The 11,456-nt window shown below is 40.9% G+C and overlaps 1 protein-coding gene across 2 annotated transcripts; it reads left to right on the top strand.

Moving 5' to 3' along the window:
• The first annotated feature begins 337 nt into the window (after nucleotides 1-337).
• Nucleotides 338-10,878, top strand: LOC108821865 (acetyl-CoA carboxylase 1). Of its 2 annotated transcripts, none has more exons than XM_056992576.1 (32): nucleotides 338-601; nucleotides 1,223-1,560; nucleotides 1,642-1,848; nucleotides 1,922-2,083; nucleotides 2,188-2,280; nucleotides 2,390-2,485; nucleotides 2,640-2,813; nucleotides 2,904-2,997; nucleotides 3,097-3,284; nucleotides 3,369-3,419; nucleotides 3,507-3,546; nucleotides 3,632-3,756; nucleotides 3,845-3,961; nucleotides 4,037-4,111; nucleotides 4,189-4,245; nucleotides 4,329-4,433; nucleotides 4,530-4,616; nucleotides 4,718-4,909; nucleotides 4,984-5,172; nucleotides 5,252-5,362; nucleotides 5,461-5,550; nucleotides 5,632-5,808; nucleotides 5,897-5,974; nucleotides 6,058-6,180; nucleotides 6,258-6,527; nucleotides 6,620-6,951; nucleotides 7,040-7,277; nucleotides 7,367-7,719; nucleotides 7,801-8,014; nucleotides 8,103-8,279; nucleotides 8,367-10,499; nucleotides 10,575-10,878. In XM_056992576.1, the coding sequence occupies exons 2-32, from the start codon at nucleotides 1,234-1,236 to the stop codon at nucleotides 10,629-10,631; spliced, it is 6,732 nt and encodes a 2,243-aa protein (XP_056848556.1). In that variant the 5' UTR covers nucleotides 338-601; nucleotides 1,223-1,233; the 3' UTR covers nucleotides 10,632-10,878. The 2 variants fall into 2 exon arrangements, with proteins under 2 accessions (XP_056848556.1, XP_018450355.2); XM_018594853.2 differs by having other exon boundaries at nucleotides 1,219-1,560.
• Nucleotides 10,879-11,456: the final 578 nt, after the last annotated feature.

Genomic DNA, 11,456 nt, shown 5'->3' with positions numbered 1-11,456 from the left:
AATATCAAGAAAAGGTAAAAATCATAAACTTTATTATGCGACCAAAGGGAATTGACTGCATATTTTGAGCAAACAAAAAAAAAGAAGAGAAGAATTTGACTTCATGTAATTACGGTACGGTAAATAGTTAAGAAGTTAAAAAGTAATAAAAACACTTGACAAAATCATATTTTGTTTTTGTTTTTTTTTAACAGAATGTAAAGAACCAATAAAAAGAGTGCGGAAAAAACAAGAGTGGAAGGTTGATCAAGGAGAGAGGTAGCTGAGGAACAACTACGGCGCCTCCTAACAAAAGAAAAAAAAAGAGAAAAAGAAAAAAGGAAAAAAAAAAAAGAGGGAAGAAGGTATGGAGTGTGGCGGAGGCAGAGACCACGTGCACCCTTTTCTCTTCACCTTCATCTTCTTCATCTGCCACTATTAAGTCTCCGGACCCCACCTCCTTCCATCTCCCTCTAACTCCAACCTAACTCTCTTCTTCCCTCTCCCGCCTCTTTAAACCCACCCCTCTTCTCTCTCTCTCTCTTCTGCTTTGACATGAATCATTCTTTGACTTCTCTCATCCGAAATTAGGATTCTCAGCTTTTTTTTTCCTCTCTTCAAGGTTCGCTCTTTCTCCCTTTTTAATGAGTTTTCTTTTATATTCCCTAGCTGCGAAATTCCTGATCTCACAATCTGAACTTTACTCTTTGTTTTGGCTGTTTCTGTGTCGTCAATTTGAGATGAGTTGTAGTTTCTGATTTCAAATTTTTTTTTCTGGAATTTCATGTTTTTGTTTGTTTGTTTCAATTTCGGGATGTAGAGTATTTTCATCATTGGTTAGTTGGTTTTTTTAAGATCTCTCAGATTTTCTTTTCCTTTCTACAAAGGAACTCGTTATTGGAAAAGATAATTAAGTTTTTTTCTTTTTTCTCAAAAAGAGTAGTATCTTGTTGTGATGATTTCTAACTTTCAAGAGATCTTTGCTTTTCGTATAATACTTCTTCTTCTACTAAAATACAGCAAAACATTGCTGTCATATATATATATATATATATATATATATATATATATATTTGTAAGCATCTTCATCCCTTTAATAAATACACAAAGCATTGCTGTCATCTGAGCATTTTTGATGTAGATCAAGATCATTATTTATTTTCTGCAGTGGTATAGTGATAGTATCTAATGTGTTTTATTAATTCAGTTTCCTGTTTCACCTATGTCTCTGTTTTAAAGATAGATATCTGAAGAATGGCTGGCTCTATTAACGGGTACCAAACTCCTGCTAGAAATCATGTTTCGGTAGTGGATGACTTTTGCATTGCACTTGGAGGGAAAAGGCCAATCCACAGTATTTTGATTGCTAACAATGGAATGGCAGCTGTTAAGTTTATACGGAGTGTCAGAACATGGGCTTACGAAACATTTGGCACCGAGAGAGCTATCTTGTTGGTCGGGATGGCAACCCCTGAAGACATGAGGATCAACGCCGAGCATATCAGAATCGCTGATCAGTTTGTGGAGGTTCCCGGAGGAACAAACAATAACAATTATGCCAACGTTCAGCTTATCGTTGAGGTGAATACCTCATTAAGAAGCTGCAAGAAAGTTTTGGATCTGTGGAGTTATTCTGAATTCATCTTTGTCTACTATGTGCAGATGGCTGAAGTAACACGCGTGGATGCAGTTTGGCCTGGTTGGGGTCATGCATCTGAGAACCCTGAGTTACCTGATGCGTTGAAGGCAAAAGGAGTTATATTTCTTGGTCCCCCAGCAGCTTCAATGGCAGCATTAGGTGACAAGATTGGTTCCTCCTTGATTGCACAAGCTGCTGATGTACCTACTCTACCATGGAGTGGATCCCATGTGAGTAATTTTTAGTCCTGTCTTGTTTACAAGAGAATTGTTGAAAAATGACCCGAGTTTTTTATGTTTCCAGGTCAAAATACCTCCAGATAGCAGCTTGGTAACGATCCCGGAGGAGATCTACAGGCAAGCTTGTGTCTATACAACCGAAGAAGCGATTGCTAGTTGTCAAGTCGTTGGTTACCCAGCAATGATCAAAGCATCATGGGGTGGTGGCGGCAAAGGCATCAGGAAGGTTAGCTTGTGTTCATTATTAGCCTTTTGACTCTCACTCTCTTCTTTTCATTGTAGACTTACCCAATTCCTATATAACTGTTCTTATTCTGCTTTCATTTTTAGGTTCATAACGCTGACGAGGTTCGGGCTCTTTTCAAGCAAGTTCAGGGTGAGGTCCCTGGCTCACCGATATTCATAATGAAGGTTGCTTCACAGGTATTGCTACTTAACTACATCTCTTGATCTAAGCATAGCGGAGTTCTTAAATGAGTACTATGCTAAAGAGATTTTGGTAATGATATGGCTGTTATTTGTATTTGTCTAGAGTCGGCATTTAGAGGTCCAGCTGCTCTGTGACCAATATGGAAACGTTTCAGCTCTGCACAGCCGGGACTGTAGTGTCCAGAGAAGACACCAAAAGGTTTTCGATGATAGATTCTGGATTTTTTATTATCTTGTTTACAAAGAAATACTGTGTGTAATGTATTCTTATGTACTCAGTTTTACCTGTCTAAGTCCCTTACTGGCGGAGGGAAGTTGTTGCATGATTTCTTATTTTATGTTTCGTGTCTCAGATCATAGAGGAAGGTCCAATCACCGTGGCTCCGCAAGAAACCATAAAGAAACTTGAACAGGCGGCTAGAAGGTTGGCCAAGAGTGTTAACTATGTTGGAGCAGCTACTGTTGAGTATCTCTACAGCATGGACACGGGCGAGTACTACTTCTTAGAGCTTAACCCTCGGTTACAGGTTGGTTTCACACTACTGAAAGGTTTCATCTTTTTTTTAAATTCTATCTTGAGAGCTTGAAGACCTGTTTGACTTAATGTTTGAGGTCAGGTTGAGCATCCTGTAACTGAATGGATTGCCGAGATAAATCTTCCTGCTGCGCAAGTTGCTGTTGGGAAGGGAATTCCTCTCTGGCAAATCCCTGGTATGCCCTGCTTCCTTATTTTTTGAGACGCAGCGGTTCTTCTTCTAGTCCATGCACACGTTTAATGTACTATCTGTTTCACTTTTTTCTTTTGGTTAGAGATAAGACGGTTCTATGGTATAGAACATGGTGGAGGTTATGATTCCTGGAGGAAAACATCCGTGCTAGCCTCCCCTTTCGATTTTGATAAAGCTGAATCTATAAGGCCAAAAGGTCATTGTGTGGCTGTACGCGTGACAAGTGAGGACCCTGATGACGGGTTCAAACCCACCAGTGGTAAAGTACAGGTAATATATAGCTCTGGAATGCAAAGTTCAAAGTCCTTTTACTGAGAATTATGTGGGGGTAACACTCGTATGAACTTGCAACAGGAGTTGAGTTTTAAAAGCAAGCCAAATGTGTGGGCTTACTTCTCTGTCAAGGTACACATCTCTATATATGATCTGCTATATTTTGTGTTTGGCTATGTGACGGTATGTCTTAAATTTATCACCGTCTTTTTTTTACAGTCTGGTGGAGGCATCCACGAGTTCTCAGATTCCCAGTTTGGTAAGTTATATGAAAAATGTGCGCTACTAGGTCAGTTTCTTTTCTTGAGTTTACAAGTTGAAGCTTCCTTTAACCTTCTGTTCAGGACATGTTTTTGCATTTGGGGAATCCAGAGCCTTGGCAATAGCAAATATGGTTCTTGGGCTTAAAGAAATTCAAATTCGTGGAGAAATTAGGACTAACGTTGACTACACGATTGACCTTTTACATGTACGCTTCCTTCTTCCAACCCACAAAAGTACATTCTGTGTTTACAAAAGTTACGAGCTCTGACGAGATCATGTAAATTGTTGATCAGGCTTCTGATTACCGGGAAAACAAAATTCACACTGGTTGGTTGGACAGTAGAATTGCTATGCGGGTCAGGGCAGAGAGGCCTCCATGGTACCTCTCTGTTGTCGGAGGGGCTCTCTATGTAAGTGTCTCTTTTTCAGGGATCAGGTTTTCGTGTGAAGTTTCTATTTAGTGACTAGATGTTCTATTTGTACAGAAAGCATCAGCGACCAGTGCTGCTGTAGTCTCGGATTATGTTGGCTATCTTGAGAAGGGGCAAATTCCCCCAAAGGTATTCTGATATCAGCTACCGCATTTGTCTTCCTCCTAATGATCTTTCTGCTTACTTTTTCTCTCTTAAATTTGCAGCATATATCTCTTGTACATTCTCAAGTGTCTCTGAACATTGAAGGAAGTAAATATACGGTATGCGTCTAGTGTCATTTATACTTCGCTGCATTTCTTGTCTTCCTACCGAGACTAACTAAAGTGGACATAAATGTTTTTAGATTGATGTGGTCCGCGGTGGATCAGGAAGCTACAGGCTAAGAATGAACAACTCAGAAGTTGTAGCAGAAATACACACTCTACGTGATGGAGGTCTGTTGATGCAGGCAAGTTTTCTGACTTTGTTTCATACTACAAAACAGCACTCATGTGTAACTTCCTCAATTTAACCTCCATCACATTGATTCTCACTGTCATTGCAGTTGGATGGTAAGAGCCATGTGATATATGCAGAGGAAGAAGCTGCAGGAACCCGTCTTCTTATTGATGGAAGAACTTGTTTACTTCAGGTTTCAACTTATTTTTCTTTTTGGTTTTCCCATGTTACTTAAAACATTTATTTCTCAAATTATTTTAGCATTAACTTATCTGCCATTTTTGGATTATTTAGAATGATCACGATCCTTCAAAGTTGATGGCTGAGACACCGTGCAAGCTGCTGAGGTATTTGGTTTCAGATAATAGCAGTATTGATGCTGACATGCCCTACGCGGAAGTTGAGGTCATGAAGATGTGCATGCCACTTCTTTCACCTGCATCAGGAGTTATACATTTCAAAATGTCTGAAGGACAAGCCATGCAGGTCAAATTCACTCCATTGCTACACAAAAGTTGGCTTTAACAGATGGAGATATTGATCCAATATTTTATTTACAGGCTGGTGAACTTATAGCCAAGCTCGATCTTGATGATCCTTCTGCTGTAAGAAAGGCCGAACCCTTCCATGGAGGTTTCCCAAGATTAGGGCTTCCAACGGCAATTTCTGGTAAAGTTCATCAGAGATGTGCTGCAACTTTAAATGCTGCTCGCATGGTTCTTGCCGGCTATGAGCATAAAGTAGATGAGGTAAAGACAATTTGATATTTCTATTTGGTCCAGCTTTTACAAAAGATCATTTGATAATTAAATTTCTCAAAAATGGCAGGTTGTTCAAGACTTACTTAATTGCCTTGATAGCCCTGAACTCCCATTCCTTCAGTGGCAAGAGTGCTTTGCAGTACTGGCAACACGACTACCTAAAGATCTCAGAATGATGGTAAACACTTATGTAGTATTCAGAATATGTATCCCATTCTGCATTATTTGTTTTGAGTTCCAAGACTCTAATCCTTTTCCTATAAAATTGGATATCAGTTAGAATCAAAGTACAGGGAATTTGAGAGTATATCCAGGAACTCCCTCACCGCAGATTTCCCTGCCAAACTTTTAAAAGGCATTCTTGAGGTGATTGCCTGTTGCGTTTTTCAATTCGAGACGTATCTTGTGTTTTACTCTCTGAACTTTGCTGTTCACTTTTTGCGACAGGCTCATTTATCATCTTGTGATGAGAAGGATAGGGGTGCTCTTGAAAGGCTCATTGAACCATTGATGAGCCTTGCAAAGTCTTATGAAGGTGGTAGAGAAAGTCATGCCCGTGTTATTGTTCATTCTCTTTTTGAAGAATACCTATCTGTAGAAGAATTATTCAATGATAACATGCTGGTAATATGTTGTTCAATAGTTAAAGAACGGCTTTGTGGTAACTAGCTATGTCTGAGGAGTCTTCATAAGCATTTTTTTATTTGAACAGGCTGATGTTATTGAGCGCATGCGTCAGCAATACAAGAAAGATCTTTTGAAGATTGTTGATATTGTGCTCTCACACCAGGTATGTGGCCTTTCTCAGACCATTTTACCCTTTTCTTCATCATTGTCATTGAATCAGTATGCTCGTTTGTTATTTCTTTTTAGGGCATAAAAAACAAAAACAAACTCGTTCTTCGGCTCATGGAGCAGCTTGTTTACCCTAATCCTGCTGCATACAGAGATAAACTTATCCGATTCGCGACACTTAACCATACTAATTACTCTGAGGTGCGATTGGTTCATTTATTGTTTTTTATAATAACTATGTTGACATTTGTCAACTGATGATCGGATTTTGTGTGTAGTTGGCACTCAAGGCGAGCCAATTACTCGAACATACCAAATTAAGTGAACTTCGTTCAAACATTGCTAGAAGCCTGTCAGAGTTAGAAATGTTTACAGAGGATGGGGAAAATATGGATACTCCCAAGAGGAAGAGTGCCATTAATGAAAGGATGGAAGATCTTGTGAGCGCATCCTTAGCTGTTGAAGATGCTCTCGTGGGACTATTTGATCACAGCGATCACACACTTCAAAGACGAGTTGTTGAGACTTATATTCGCAGATTATATCAGGTTAGAGTTAATTTTCTTGCACCCTATTCATTCAACTGCAATTTATTAGACAGACAATCTTGACTTCATTTTAACTTGAGTCTTGTCATTAGCCCTACGTCGTCAAAGAAAGCATCAGGATGCAATGGCACCGGTCTGGTCTTATTGCTTCATGGGAGTTCCTGGAGGAGCATATGGAAAGAAAAAACATTGGCTTAGATGATCAAGAGACACCTGAGAAAGGATTGGTTGAGAAGCGTAGTAAGAGAAATTGGGGGGCAATGGTTATAATCAAATCGCTGCAGTTTCTGCCGAGTATAATAAGTGCAGCGTTGACAGAAACAAACCACAATGACCATGTATCTTCCGGAGCTCCTTTATCTGGCAATATGATGCACATTGCTATTGTGGGCATCAACAATCAGATGAGTCTTCTTCAGGACAGGTAATTGACACAGCCAGACGATTTTAAATTAGCTTAGGTTCTATGTTGTCTTCCTAATCTGTTGATGTTTCTTGTGTGTTTACCTCAGTGGGGACGAGGACCAAGCGCAGGAAAGAGTAGACAAGCTGGCCAAAATTCTTAAAGAGGAAGAAGTGAGTTCGAGTCTCTGTTCTGCAGGTGTAGGTGTGATAAGCTGTATAATTCAGCGAGATGAAGGACGAACACCCATGAGACATTCTTTCCATTGGTCGATGGAGAAACAGTATTATGCAGAAGAGCCTTTGATGCGTCACCTTGAGCCTCCTCTGTCCATATACCTTGAGTTGGTATGAACTATGAACAATGAAATGTAACATTCTTGTTTTACAGCATCTCGCATTCCTTTAAATGTCTGTGTACTGTTTGTCTGGTGCAGGATAAGCTGAAAGGATACTCGAATATACAGTATACCCCTTCCAGAGATCGTCAATGGCACTTGTATACTGTTACAGACAAATCAATGCCAATCAAAAGGATGTTCCTGAGATCTCTTGTTCGACAGGCTACAATGAATGATGGCTTTATGTTGCAGCAAGGGCAGGATAATCAACTTAGCCAAACATTGTTCTCCATGCCATTTACGTCGAGATGCGTTCTTAGATCTTTGATGGATGCCATGGAGGAACTGGAACTGAATGCCCATAGTGCTTCCATGAAACCAGACCACGCACATATGTTCCTTTGCATACTGCGTGAGCAGCAGATAGACGATCTTGTCCCTTACCCTAGGTTGCTATGGCTGTGTCTTGGCTAGTTTTTGTTTTAATGTGTCAGAGCATATGGTAATAACATCCAACGTGTTTCTCACAGGAGAGTTGAAGTGAATGCGGAGGATGAAGAAACTACAATCGAAATGATCTTAGACGAAGCAGCACGAGAGATACACAGATCTGTTGGAGTGCGAATGCACAGGTTGGGTGTGTGCGAGTGGGAAGTGCGGTTGTGGTTGGTGTCCTCTGGACTGGCAAGTGGCGCTTGGAGGGTTGTGGTTGCAAACGTGACAGGCCGTACATGCACTGTCCATGTAAGTTCAGTTTACAAATATTTGTTTGTATAGAGAGAGTAAGAGTGCACATCTCGATGACATGAGGTGCTGAGATTCGATGTTTCAGGTATATCGCGAAGTTGAAACTAGTGGGAGAAACAGTTTGATTTACCACTCAATAACCAAGAAGGGACCTTTGCATGGAACCCAAGTCAATGATCAATATAAGCCATTGGGATATCTCGACAGGCAACGTCTAGCCGCAAGGAGGAGTAACACTACGTACTGCTATGACTTCCCGTTGGTTAGTTACTGAATTTAGAAGTTTCACTCATTGGTTTTACTCTGTTGGCTACTTCCAACCATTCTCTGTTATTTCTTTCCTTTTCAGGCATTTGAGACAGCCTTGGAGCAGTTGTGGGCATTACAACACCCGGGAGTTAAGAAACCATGCAAGGGTACTCTTATCAATGTTAAAGAGCTTGTATTCTCCGATTCAGAAGGTACATCTCTTATGCCGGTTGAAAGATCACCGGGTCTCAATGAGTTTGGAATGGTGGCCTGGAGCCTAGAGATGTCGACTCCTGAGTTTCCTTTGGGACGGAAACTTCTCATAGTCGCCAATGATGTCACCTTCAAAGCTGGTTCGTTTGGTCCTAGAGAGGACGCGTTTTTCCTTGCCGTGACTGAACTCGCATGTGCCAAGAAGCTTCCCTTGATTTACTTGGCAGCAAATTCTGGTGCCAGACTCGGAGTAGCTGAAGAAATCAAAGCCTGCTTTAAAGTTGGATGGTCGGATGAAGTTTCCCCCGAAAATGGGTTTCAGTATATATACCTAAGCCCTGAAGACCATGCAAGGATTGGATCATCTGTCATTGCGCACGAACTAAAGCTCCCTAGTGGGGAAACAAGGTGGGTGATTGATACAATCGTTGGTAAAGAAGATGGTATTGGCGTAGAGAACCTAACCGGAAGTGGGGCAATAGCCGGCGCTTACTCGAGGGCATACAACGAAACTTTCACTTTGACCTTTGTTAGTGGAAGAACGGTAGGAATTGGTGCTTACCTTGCCCGCCTTGGTATGCGGTGTATACAGAGACTTGACCAGCCGATCATATTGACTGGCTTTTCTACGCTCAACAAGTTACTTGGGCGTGAGGTTTATAGCTCTCACATGCAACTTGGTGGCCCGAAAATCATGGGCACAAATGGTGTTGTTCATCTTACAGTCTCAGATGATCTCGATGGTGTATCAGCGATTCTCAACTGGCTGAGCTACATTCCTGCTTACGTTGGTGGTCCTCTTCCTGTTCTTGCCCCGTTAGACCCACCGGACAGAACAGTGGAGTACGTTCCAGAGAACTCATGCGACCCGCGAGCTGCTATAGCTGGGGTAAACGACAATACCGGTAAATGGCTTGGCGGTATCTTTGATAAAAATAGCTTTATTGAGACTCTTGAAGGCTGGGCAAGAACGGTAGTGACTGGTAGAGCTAAGCTAGGGGGAATACCTGTAGGAGTTGTTGCAGTTGAGACACAGACTGTAATGCAGATCATCCCAGCAGATCCAGGACAGCTCGACTCTCATGAAAGAGTGGTTCCACAAGCAGGGCAAGTCTGGTTCCCTGATTCCGCGGCCAAGACAGCTCAAGCGCTCATGGATTTCAACAAGGAAGAGCTTCCACTGTTTATCCTTGCCAACTGGAGAGGGTTTTCAGGTGGGCAGAGAGATCTTTTCGAAGGAATACTTCAGGCAGGTTCGACTATTGTAGAAAATCTGAGAACATATCGGCAGCCAGTGTTTGTGTACATCCCTAAGATGGGAGAGTTGCGAGGTGGAGCGTGGGTTGTTGTTGACAGCCAAATAAATTCAGATTATGTCGAAATGTATGCTGATGAAACTGCTCGTGGAAATGTGCTTGAGCCGGAAGGAACGATAGAGATCAAGTTTAGAACGAAGGAGATGTTAGAGTGCATGGGAAGGTTAGACCCGAAGCTAATCGATCTCAAAGCAAGACTGCAAGATGCCAAGCAAAGTGAGGCTTATGCAAATATCGAGCTCCTCCAGCAACAGATTAAAGCCCGAGAGAAGCTGCTCTTACCAGTTTACATCCAGATCGCCACCAAGTTTGCGGAACTTCACGATACTTCCATGAGAATGGCTGCAAAGGGAGTGATCAAAAGTGTTGTGGAGTGGAGCGGCTCGCGTTCCTTCTTTTATAAAAAGCTCAACCGGAGAATTGCTGAGAGCTCTCTTGTGAAAAACGTAAGAGAAGCTTCGGGAGACAACTTATCATATAAATCTGCAATTGGTTTAATTCAGGATTGGTTCTCCAAATCTGACATTGCAAAGGGGAAAGAAGAAGCTTGGACAGACGACCAAGTGTTCTTTACTTGGAAGGACAACGTCAGTAACTACGAGTTGAATCTGAGCGAGTTGAGACTGTTGAATCAACTTGCGGAGATTGGAAACTCGTCGGTTCTTTCGGCGCTGCCACAAGGACTTGCTAATCTTCTAAACAAGGTATGAAATGAAAAATTTAGTTTCTTCGTTGTATAGTATTCTTTTATAAAATCTAAGTGAATATGTCTGATGCAGGTGGAGCCTTCAAGAAGAGAAGAGCTGGTCGATGCGCTACGAAAAGTGTTAGGTTGACATTAAAGAGGTCCAAGCTTGTGCCCCAAGAAAGACGGTCCTTCGGTGACAGAAGCTAGTTGGAAATTAGATTTGATCTTTCTTTCTTAAATGTATTGGCCCGAGCTGTAAATGTTGCTGTAGCGTATAAGTGAATTACGTAATAATTTATTCAACATGTATGTCACTATTGCTTTATATGTCTATGTTGTTAGAATCATAAATCAGTGTGGTTATATCTTGATATAAAACCGTATTAACAACTCAATCCGTTTCTAATCAATCCTTCTCTGGTTCTTTCTCCTCAATCCTTGTCGATTCATGCGCGAATTTTAGTTCTATTGATTAACACCATCATCTTTCGATCAAATTACCCCTGTTTTCGCTTGATACATACCAGACAACTTCTTGGCTATTATTTAACTGAATCTACTTTGATCTTCTTAGATTGGTTGATGATTTATGTTTTGTCTGTAAACACTTTCAGATGGATCTTGATGAATCTCTTGTGAGGAGATCTTTTTGTCCTTGATTCTTTTAAAGGAAGATCTGATGTGTTAGAGAGATATATGAGTTGATTTTAGATGATGAAGAATGGATCAATGATCTTCAGAGATGATCTATAAAATGATCAAATCTTGTGTGATGTGTTTAAGACTAAGAGAATGAACCATGTTGTGATCAAAAACAAGTTTTGCTTGAAGAGAATGAATTCCGAGCAATCAGTGTTCAAAGATGAACAAATGATTCACAGATTTAGAGAGAATTTTGATTAAAAAAAAAAAACTTTAGAGAATTCTCAAAAAGTTTAAGTAGCACTGAAAGAAAGAAAAAAGTTGAAAGGTC

The sequence above is a fragment of the Raphanus sativus genome, chromosome 8, assembly GCF_000801105.2.
Source record: "Raphanus sativus cultivar WK10039 chromosome 8, ASM80110v3, whole genome shotgun sequence".
Lineage (NCBI taxonomy): Eukaryota > Viridiplantae > Streptophyta > Magnoliopsida > Brassicales > Brassicaceae > Raphanus > Raphanus sativus.
This window is presented reverse-complemented; position numbering and strand designations above follow the sequence as displayed.

What these genes read in the sequence shown, in the direction of transcription:
- LOC108821865 (XM_056992576.1), top strand. Translation starts at nt 1,234, where the DNA reads ATGGCTGGCTCTATTAACGGGTACCAAACTCCTGCTAGAAATCATGTT. An exon ending in GGGCTTACTTCTCTGTCAAG is followed by an intron (nt 3,420 to 3,506) that starts GTACACATCTCT and finishes TTTTTTTTACAG; the next exon opens with TCTGGTGGAGGCATCCACGA. An exon ending in TTGCTAATCTTCTAAACAAG is followed by an intron (nt 10,500 to 10,574) that starts GTATGAAATGAA and finishes TGTCTGATGCAG; the next exon opens with GTGGAGCCTTCAAGAAGAGA.